Raw genomic sequence first — 11,261 nt, 5'->3', positions numbered from 1 at the left:
TAACATTAAATAAAGATGATCTAAAACAACATTTTTACCAAAAATTATTTATAAAAAAATAGATATATATATATAAAATTACTACGAGTTCTTATATACAGGGTGTCCGGTAATAGTCGCATCAACCGTCGTGTGCAGGTAGAGCTAGTTAAACCGAGTAGAAAAGTCCTCTACCATTTTGCGATATTCTCAATAATAAGAGAGATATTAATTAATAAAGATCGGCCAATTCGCGTGACGACGGCGAGAAGAGACAGCCCAGTTTTATGTCGTTACTAAGCATGCGGCGAAAAGAAACTGTATAATGTTACACGGTTGCTAAGCGCGCGATGAAGCGGGGAGGAGCGCTTTACAAAAGACAGTAACTCCATACGAGTAGCGCTAACTCTGGACCCCCGAGTGGGCTGTCTCTTCTCGCCGCACGCTTATCATCGCGCGAATTGGCTGATTTTCTTTAATTTATTTCTCTCTTATTATTGAGAATATCGCAAAATGGTAGAGGACTTTTCTACTCGGTTTAACTAGCTCTACCTGCACACGACGGTTGATGCGACTATTACCGGACACCCTGTATATGTATTGTCTTTTTACGTTCCAGATTACCTTACATCTTGTATAGCACTTGCGTGATGAAAAATAAATGTGGATGATAACAAAATATAAAACATAATAACGCAATCAAAATGTTTCGAACAATGAATTAAGGGAATCCTAAACGGTTCTGCCGTATCGACAGAAATGATTATATTTTTCTATATCGAAAACTTTTTATTGATTTAATAGAATAAAAAAAGCTTTTCCACAGTTAAAGTGAATATAATAATCTACCGCGAGGCAATCCGAATTTATGGTAAAAAGACAAAAAATTAGAAAATTCGAATATTTTTATTGGCTTCTCGCGTCAGCTCACAACAATACTTACATAATATAAAAGTTTTACATTTTGTACGTACGAAAGAAGAATGCTTCGCGGTAAGGATTGCATGAAGGAATATCAGTAAACTTGCAGAAATGAGTTTAGAAGTCTAATAAAAAAGATTTCAATATAGAAATATTTCATTCATGTGTGTGTGTGTGCGAGATGAGGCTGAGGAATAAAACAGAGCAGAAAATTAGTTGCGTGATATCGCGATAGATGGAGCTGCAATCTGTGTAGTTGACAAGGACAGACAATTGTATTATCTTCGTCTCTTTCATCGATATATAGTACTGGATGGAACCCTAGACATATTAAGATAGACTGCTTATAAGGTGGTTGGGGGCGTCCTCCTGAGGGAAAAAGATGGCATGAATTGACTTGGCTTTCTGTCTTCTTCTAATGGTATACTGCGCATACTGGTGCGCAGATTACGTCATAAGTCACATTTATTGGAAGAAGACAGAAACCCAAGTCATTTCTTTCCTTCAGGAGGACGTCTATGGATGGAGCATGTTACCAAAACCGTGTTGACAGATGTAGAAAGAGACAAGACGCTGTGTGGGTAGTAGCGGCTCATGGAGTTACGGCATTTGCGGCCATGCGGCATTTCAAAATTTCATATTGTTTTGCACAATAAACAGGCAGATGAAACCATATTATTAATTATTTATAATGAATATAATATAACATTTATGCTATTATACTCGTTCATGCACACGTATATACAGGATGTCTCTAAAGTCTGACCCAGGCTCTTTATCTCGGAAACAGCTTTAGATATGGAAAAATGTTTCAGACAAAAATTGTAGGACTTGAAGGGGGACAGATGATGAAAATATGGACTTGACCTTGAGTGACCTATTGAAGGTCAGGTGAAGGTCATCGATGTTTTCTTAAATGGAACCCCCTATTTTTATTGCATATTCTTGTAATCCTTGTCGAGACGTTTTCAAAACACTACCTATATGGGTCTTTTGCGCAAGCCGTTCCCAAGATACAAAGCTTCAAAGTTGACATATCATCGGTATTCGCATTATCCGATGTATATCACGGGGAGGATTTTCTTTTTGCATTGGAATTTTAACATGCTACTTACACTATCGGCCTATCAATCGGGGAGTGACGCATTCGGAGTATATTCTATAAATTTTTGGCTGAGAATGACATCGCTCGGAATTAAACTATTTTGCGCCCTTATCACAAATATTTTTGATTGCAGTCCGTCTTCTTTTTATTTTTATTGTTTGCGTCTTAAACTTTTACCTGTTAATCTGTCACATTTATATATTCAACGCTGAAGATAGTTTAAAAAGTGGACCGAAACGTACGTTCCTTTGTAATCTATATATAGAATTTGTTTTTATTAAAAAAACCTTTTTTCTACTTTTCCTTTTTATTTGTGCTCCACCTCTCGTGCTGGCTCTATATAGCCTTTCACACCGTTTAATTTGATATAATTATTTATATTTTATAAAAAAAGTATATAAATTGCAACCTATTTTTTTAAATCAACTATGTGTTTTCTTCACACCAATGGTTGGTCTCATTATTCTGTGCATAAAAGTATTAAGGCAAGATTACCGAAAAGTAAATATTTCACAAGATATTTTATTTTTTGTCAAACTACTGTAAACTTTAAGCCTTATAATTCGGAAAGTACTTAATAAAAAATAACTTAATTATATGTTTTGGAAAGCTTTCGAAATAAGCTACAAAAATATGTAATAAGAAATAGTGGGTTCCATTTAAGAAATTGAAAGTGATCTTCACGTGACAACACTCTTCAAAATCATAATAATATTGCTATGTAATGTGCCACTTCAAACCCTACAACTTTTATCCGAAACACTTTTCTGTAAAACTTATATTTTTCGAGATTTTTCAGGGTTTCCATACTTTTTCATCACCCTGTATAATAAAACGCGACCGCACGCGTGCATGTGTTTATGTACGCACGGTTATCGCATCGGCGCCTCTGCGAGTTCAAATCGAAGGAGTGGCTCAACGACCACAGACTATGCTACAACACGGTCAAAATTTCATAACATTTATCAGTAAATAAAACAAAATAAAATAAATGATATATGTATATAAATGATACAAAAAAAGGGGGGGAAGAAGAAAGATAAAAATATACACAACAGAATTAGATAAAATATATGACAAGAGCATTTTAAATCTGGATGCTATGTAGATAAAAAAAATAATTTACGTGATTGCAATTGGGATCGATCATCCGTCAATCGTTTTGTAAATAATACATTGTTTGAAAAAATTCGTGGTGAAATGTAACAGGTTATCTTTATTTCGAAACATTTCGAAAAGTAGACCCGGCCTTACTGATTTATTTCACGTGTGTCATTAAAACTTAATCCATACTATTATCGAAGGTAACACAGGACCACAAAAAAATTTTTGTTTTGATTCTGAAACTAGTTTCAGAAACAAAACAAAAAATTTTTTTTGTGGTCCTGTGTAATTTATCATTGTATATTTTTCCTTTCCCCCGCATCAAATTCTTATTTTGATATTTTAAGGAAGAGATTTTTTATATACAAAACATATATTTTGATTAGTGCAGAACTGTAGAATTCTGTATATGTATACATATTAGACAGTATAAATCGCATTAGTTTTCATTGTTTTTTTACATCGGAATATACAGCCGTTGTATTTATTATTTTTCTCGTGTTGGGGCAAAACTGGGTATCTACGTGTGGGGCAAAATCGGGTACAAAACAGCCTACCATGACAATCCGCGCGCATCAGACACATGTCACTACCGGTGTCTATCATCGCCAATACTCTACGGTTATTTATATATACATTTTTATAATATTTCCCGTCAGAATGCCCGCTCACCGCGCAACTATTTTTTTCAACGCTTACTTTTCCGGTGCACCTCGCCGCCACGTGCCCGCGCTCGCCGCAACGAAAGCATTTCACGCCGCTCTCCCTAATGCAATTCGCATTTAGATGGTTGGGTCCTCCGCAATTGTAGCAGCGTTTCGGGCGGTTCGCTGCTTCGCTCCTCCGTGAGGCTTCTGCGCTCCGCGGCAGCAGCGTCCGGTCGTCCCGTCGTGGTGGCAATGTTATCCCGCTGTCCCTTCGGCCGCAAAGTTATTTTCTCGAAGGCTTTCACGAGAGATGCTGTCGTCGTGAACCCCTGAATTCGAGCTTGGTCTTGCAAGTTTAAATCCAATATGCCGTCCACGATATAGTCAATGAGGTCGTCTCCCTCAATCGGCAAAATAATTTTGTCGTGCATGTATGCACCAAAAGCTTCGCCTCTCTTCCAGACCCGTCCTTCAAACTCCTTTTTCCGGGCCAGCCTATTCGGGCGATAATCGAACATAGCTCTCATTTCCAAGAGGAGGTCATCCGTCGACATCTCGATATGCTCGGGCTTAGAGCGGAACCACACAGCCGCCTTACCTTTGAGTCTCGCGCCTATCAGTATTTTCACCATTTCGTCCTGCAACCTGTATGTCGTCGCAAGGAGTCGCACCTGTTTTTCCCAGACCTCCCAGGAATCGCTCACTCCGTCAAAATGCGCTAATAATTCGGCGATTGCCGTTATACTTGGCCGCGCCGTCGTCCCAGTCGCCTCCGTCGGATCCACCGCTCGTCGCACTCCCGCTCGATCCATTCCCCGCTCGGCTGCCTCGTATCTCTCTCTCTCTCTCTCTACCCCGCAGGAACTCCATCTCTCGTCGCGCCAACGCCTCTCTTCAAAAGCTCCTTTTCTCTTTTAATCACCTCCATCTCTCGCAATGACACCCCGCCTCGCTTACTCCGGGTATCTCAGATCCATTCCGGCTATCAGATACATTCGCATCCGGCTCTCCGTCCCGCGACAGATCATGCCCATCCACTTGCACGCTCGATGCACCCAACAATCCACCCTCAGGATCCGCTTCCATCAATCGGCTTATAAGGGCGTTTTTTGAGCCAGCTGCACTCAACCCCAAAGTCTTGAGCTTTTCTTTGAGCTCCACCACCGTAAATTCAGACGGATTCTTCGTAGGACTCATCCTGTCCTCTCGTCGACTTACGGAAACGTCAACCCGCATCCAACTCCACCACACTCAGTATTACCGCACTCAGTGTCACTCACTCAGAGTCAATGTTGCCGCATTCAGCGTTACTGCACTCAACGTCTCAGTTCTATTCCGGCTGAGCCCCCAATTTATTTGTAGGATCGCGGGTTTTATAGATTAAATAAATTATTATTTAATAACTGCAGATTTAATTTTAGTCTCGTTTAATTACCACATATGAATATAGACAAGATTTGATATACTACGGATCACGATAAACTTTTCGGCGGGATTAAATTCGCGAGAGTCGGCTCACTTCTTCTCTCTTTCGCGGAATTCCGTCTTCTCCCGTCTCGGGGCTTCGAGAGACGAATATTATTTCGGTTACCGCTTACGTGGGCCAATCAGATAAAGGTACGTTAAACAGTACCTGTTCGATTGTCGCTCGCAATAACAAGGACGTCCCGTCTTAATAATACACAGGACAATACATACTGACAATACGAGATACAATAGAATTCGACAATAAACCTGACCCGAAAATATATATGACGAGAACGCAAACACGCCCGACAATCATATTATAATAACGAATTTCTTAATTCCTACATTATAAACACTATTTATGATGTTCACGTGACCAACGGAGTTTAGTGAAGTTATTTGTCATGTTGTAATTTTTATTACGACAAACGTATTTTCAGTAGTCAAAAGTGAAATTTTTTATGTGTGCGCATCGAAAATTTTTAATATTTTAAATATTATTTTCTCTTCAAATCTCAAGATAAGTGACTCTAAAGAGTAATGCATGCTGAACACGAATGCAGTGAATTTTTTTTATTTTTGTTTATTTTTAATATTTTATGAGCGACTAAACTTGAAATCTGTGTCCGGGGTGAAATCGTCACCAAGTCACCGGGGTGAAGTCGTCACAGTGACGACTTAGATAATATGTGCTGCGTGTGCTCAGAGATGACAGGAAACAGAGCTGATGAGAAACAGTGCATTTCGTGCAAGCGTAGGGCACATAACAAGTGCGTATGATCGTCAGACCCTGTTTTTACCTGCTTGAACTCTTTCAGTGACATTGATGACGAAACAGAAAATTGATTTTCTTGTAATTATTTTTATCGTGTATTTTATTAATAAATGTTTAAATTTTTCTATTAAAAATAATTAATAAAATGTATTCTATCGTTTATCATGATCGAAATTATGTATTTTTATTTAAAATTCAGTCTGAGAATGAGTGACGACTCCGCCCCAGGGAGGTGACGACTCCGCCCCGGCAATTTTGACATTTCAATTTTTGCACTTTTGTGATTTTTACTCTATACCAATTGAACAAAGCGATGTAGATCAAAAATACCCAGATAAATATTATAGCCAAGGATTCACTCTTTACAACAGTATACCACATTTCACTAAAATTATTTATTTTGTTGTTAAAAACCGGCATCAAAAAAAGGTAACGACTTCGCCCCGGTCTCCCCTACTTTTAGTAAAATTAATTAAACATATTATATATTTTATTGTGATAAATATATTTTTTTTTATTGTAATAAATATTAATCAAAGAAATTCTCATAAAATTCTTTCCATACCATATTGTCTCACGATAATTTTTAGGATAAATTTTAAGAGAAAATTCTCTCTGTGCATTTTTATACTGTAATATGATTTAAATAAATCAAGATTTTATAATTACACGTTGATTTACACGCTTTTGAATGAGTACCTGGTTTTATCCTACCGATAGGGCAAACCCGAATATTTTGACTACTTCGAAAAATCTTGTTGTCCTTGGTAAACAAATTTTTTTTTTTCAGCAACTAGCCTTATTTTCTCATAATTTTTAAGGTTTACTAAACACTACTATCGGTCAGTAGATTTTTTGTCTTTTGATTTTTTGTAGGAAGACAAATCCAAAAAAGTACCCGGTTTTGCCCCACTTTTTCTTATATATGTAAAGTAAAGGCTCTCGTAAAAAATCAAAGGTAAGACGGGCTAATTACGAGCCAAGCGCGGTAAGAAATGCGCAAAGATTTAGAGTTATTGTAAAACTAATTTATTGAACGTTTCGGTCCAAGTATCGGACCATCTTCAGCATCTAAAGATACAGAACAAGATAAAAGTACAAATCGGTAATTATGTGGTGTTGAGGATAAAAATTCGATAGCGGTTACTTACGCATTATAATTTAAGAAAAGAGACAGCGCTAATATATCTGGCTAAAAACGACAGTAACGAAAGCCCGAACGGTGAGTCTCCCTCCGGTTCCAGCCGTTAAGGAAGAGTTCCTCGGATCTTTTGAGTTGACCATCATCCTTTTTTTTAAAAAACTTGATTATAGGATGCGTTAAGATAATAAGAAAGAAGAACAGGAGGTGACTCACTTTATCCGTATAATATCGCCATGTGTCGATACGGCCGAGATACAAACAGACAGAAGTTCAAACAGGCAGTAACGATAATTATTCTATAACATTCTGGTTGTCGGTAACAAAACAATAACAATATATTTGTGGTAGGATATACATACATCGTGACGTATCATCGCGCGCAAATTTTGAATATTATATCTTGGATAGATTCTCCACGATCGTGAGATACGAATGGTGTAGACTCTCAGTATCGCTCTGCAAATTCAGACTATTGTTTTGTCTACTAATAAAAATAAAATCATCTCCGACATCAAGCGCTTTCCATAACTCAGTTCTTCATCCAGAACTTCAACATTGTCCCAAGCAAATTCATGATCCTCCAACCTGTGGTCCGTGATTACGGAGTGCTGCGCGGTTCTTTTATTAATGTGGTTTCGATGTTCTGCCATCCTAGTTTTTAGAAGTCTGCCAGTTTGTCCCACGTAAGATGCATTACAGTCCTTGCAGGAGATTTTGTAGACCACGTTACTACGCAATTCATTACGTAACGGATCTTTATGTACGTGGATAAATTTGCGTAGCTTATTCGTACCGGTGTATGAGAGCTTGATTTGCAAATCACGAACCACAGGCACAAACCGTTCCGAAATACGCGGGACATAAGGTATGTTGAAAAAACCGTTATTATCCATATTCACACTTTCATCGCCAACAACTATGTCTGTATCGATTTTATGCCTATTGTATCTAAAGATTAAAGTTTTTAGGCATTCATGAAGTATTTTAAAAATAAAAGTCAACGGATATCCGTTGGATAGCAAAGTGTTGACGACAAAATGTAAATTCTTCTCATGAAAGCGTGGATGTGAGAGACGGAACGCTCTATCAATGAGGCCGATGGCAGTGCCTCTTTTGTGGCAGATAGGGTGTCGAGACTCGAAATGCAAGTATCTACCGGAAAAAGTAGGTTTGTGATACCAATCGAAAGTTAAAAAATTGTCTTTAAGAATCATTGTTACATCTAAGAAATTCAGTCGGTTGTCGGTTCCCTCCTCCATTGTAAATTGTAACCTAGGATGGAAAGAATTAAAAGTATCTAAAACAACGCTGAGCATGGAGCAGGGAACCGCCAACGCGACGTCGTCGACGTATCTATAGTAAAACGGTAAATTAAACGGAAGAGTCTCGACGGCCCTCATCTCCAAATCTGATAAGGTGATGTCGGCGATGATCGGAGAGAGCGGAGAGCCCATTGGAGTACCGAAAGTCTGTTTGTAATAAACGTCGTCAAATTTAAAAAATGTTGAATCGAGCACAAACCGGACGGCCTCCAAAAACTCATCACGTGGTATCTTACATTTCTTCTCAATATAATTCCATCTTTTATTGATGCTTTCTAGAGCCAAATCAACAGGGACGTTTGTAAAAAGTGATACCACGTCTAATGATATAAGCTTGTGGTCATTGGGTATGAATTTTCCAGTTAACTTTTCGACAAATTGAAAGCTGTCGGATATATGGCTACTGGTCGTTGGTATGGCTTTGTGAATTGTATCATGTATAAAGGCAGCTAATTCATACAAAGGAGTATTAATTGATGACACAATGATTCGAAGAGGAGAGTCCGGCTTGTGAATCTTGGGCAGTCCGTACGCTCTCGGTAATGTGCCGTCAGTGCAGTTAAGTCTTTTGTAAGTCAAATCTGTAATGTATTCACGTTTCTTCCACCTCGCGAGTAGACTATGCAAATCTCTGATAAGTTTTTTTACAGGATCTTTTTTAATGATTGAATATGTTTTACAGTCATTGAGAAGGGCCTTCATTTTTTAAAAATAATCTATTTTATTTAGTGTCACGGTTACGTTGCCTTTATCTGCCCTTATGAAGATCACTTCCGGATTATCACTGATGAAACTTCTAGTACAACGCGACGCTTCGACAACATTCTTTTCCAAAGGGGATGTTTTAGATGAACTGTCAGGAATTTTGTTGATTATGGGAACGGATCTATTACGGGTGGATAAACGGATGTTAGCAGGAAGGTTTCTGATGTTATTCTCCACGCATTTCAAGAATTCTGTTGTGATATATTCATTATTGTTTGAAGGTAAACAGAAATTTTCACCTAATTGTAGAAGCCCTACACGTCACATGGAATATGCGTGGAGGACAAATTAACAAACCATTTGGTTTGGATGTGTAGAGGGGAGGGGGAAGGGTCGGGAAAAGAAGAGGGTTTGAGGGTAATTTGGAGCGGAGGAGAAGGAGGAGGGGGGGGGGTGAAAGGCTTTAAGGAATATTTCTCAAGAAGCAACTCACTTGTCGAAGAGTCCGAGCTAGATGATAGACTACCATGTAAAGAAATCCCGTCTCTTGTGTGTGATGACATATTACAAAAATATTTTACCGGACGGATTTCATTTCTTATTTTCTTTTTATGTTTAATGAACAACCATTCAAATTTTTTATTAAGTCTGCGCTGCTCACTCACGAAGTAGAGGTGGAGAGATTTACCTTGCGTGTTGAAAAAGTTATTACAAAGCGAGATCGGTAAATCATTTGTTATGTTTCGTATAATCTTAAATGAACGCATCCGCAACGAATGGATCTGACCATATGCATCATATATTTCGTTACGCATCATGCCTGCGATGAAACGTTGGTGTATGCGATTGAATCTGTTAAACGACGCTTTGCTTTTCAAACTTTTCGTGTAACTTGTGTAACGATTTAGATGTGGTAAAATAATGTTCGAGTTGATGGAGCTTTTCAAAAAATTAATACGCAAGTGCATCTTTATAATGGATTTTTGACAATTAAAGACCCGTTACATAATGAATTGCGTAGTAACATGATCTACAAAATCTCCTGCAAGGACTGTAATGCATCTTACGTGGGACAAACTGGCAGACTTCTAAAAACTAGGATGGCAGAACATCGAAACCACATTAATAAAAGAACCGCGCAACACTCCGTAATCACGGATCACAGGCTGGAGGATCATGAATTTGCTTGGGACAATGTTGAAGTTCTGGATGAAGAACTGAGTTATGGAAAGCGCTTGATGTCGGAGATGATTTTATTTTTATTAGTAGACAAAACAATAGTCTGAATTTGCAGAGCGATACTGAGAGTCTACACCATTCGTATCTCACGATCGTGGAGAATCTATCCAAGATATAATATTCAAAACTTGCGCGCGATGGTACGTCACGATGTATGTATATCCACAAATATATTGTTATTGTTTTGTTACCGACAACCAGAATGTTATAGAATAATTATCGTTACTGCCTGTTTGAACTTCTGTCTGTTTGTATCTCGGCCGTATCGACACATGGCGATATTATACGGATAAAGTGAGTCACCTCCTGTTCTTCTTTCTTATTATCTTAACGCATCCTATAATCAAGTTTTTTAAAAAAAAGGATGATGGTCAACTCAAAAGATCCGAGGAACTCTTCCTTAACGGCTGGAACCGGAGGGAGGCTCACCGTTCGGGCTTTCGTTACTGTCGTTTTTAGCCAGATATATTAGTGCTGTCTCTTTTCTTAAATTATAATGCGTAAGTAACCGCTATCGAATTTTTATCCTCAACACCACATAATTACCAATTTGTACTTTTATCTTGTTCTGTATCTTTAGATGCTGAAGATGGTCCGATACTTGGACCGAAACGTTCAATAAATTAGTTTTACAATAACTCTAAATCCTTGCGCATTTCTTACCGCGCTTGGCTCGTAATTAGCCCGTCTTACCTTTGATTTTTGTTATATATTCCTAATATTTTCTTTATTGTGCGCAGGGCCAAAGAGAGAACATGTTTTTTTAAACGAAACAGTTTTCGGCGTTAGAGATGATGTATCACTTTTCGTTGAACAAAAGAAAGGACGAAAGCATAAAAAATACAAAAAAACA

General features: G+C 38.1%; 1 protein-coding gene across 1 annotated transcript; it reads right to left on the bottom strand.

Moving 5' to 3' along the window:
• Window positions 1-7,606: 7,606 nt before the first annotated feature.
• Window positions 7,607-9,166, bottom strand: LOC145938324 (uncharacterized). The gene has a single exon (XM_083041827.1). The coding sequence runs from the start codon at window positions 9,164-9,166 to the stop codon at window positions 7,607-7,609; it is 1,560 nt and encodes a 519-aa protein (XP_082897953.1).
• Window positions 9,167-11,261: the final 2,095 nt, after the last annotated feature.

Source organism: Prenolepis imparis, unplaced genomic scaffold (genome assembly GCF_030444845.1).
Source record: "Prenolepis imparis isolate NDT839.2.m4 unplaced genomic scaffold, iyPreImpa1.0 SCAF_7, whole genome shotgun sequence".
Taxonomy (NCBI): Eukaryota; Metazoa; Arthropoda; class Insecta; order Hymenoptera; family Formicidae; genus Prenolepis; species Prenolepis imparis.
Note: the sequence above shows the minus strand (reverse complement) of the source record. Positions and strands in the feature narration are given on the sequence as shown.

What these genes read in the sequence shown, in the direction of transcription:
- LOC145938324 (XM_083041827.1), bottom strand. Translation starts at nt 9,166, where the DNA reads ATGAAGGCCCTTCTCAATGACTGTAAAACATATTCAATCATTAAAAAA.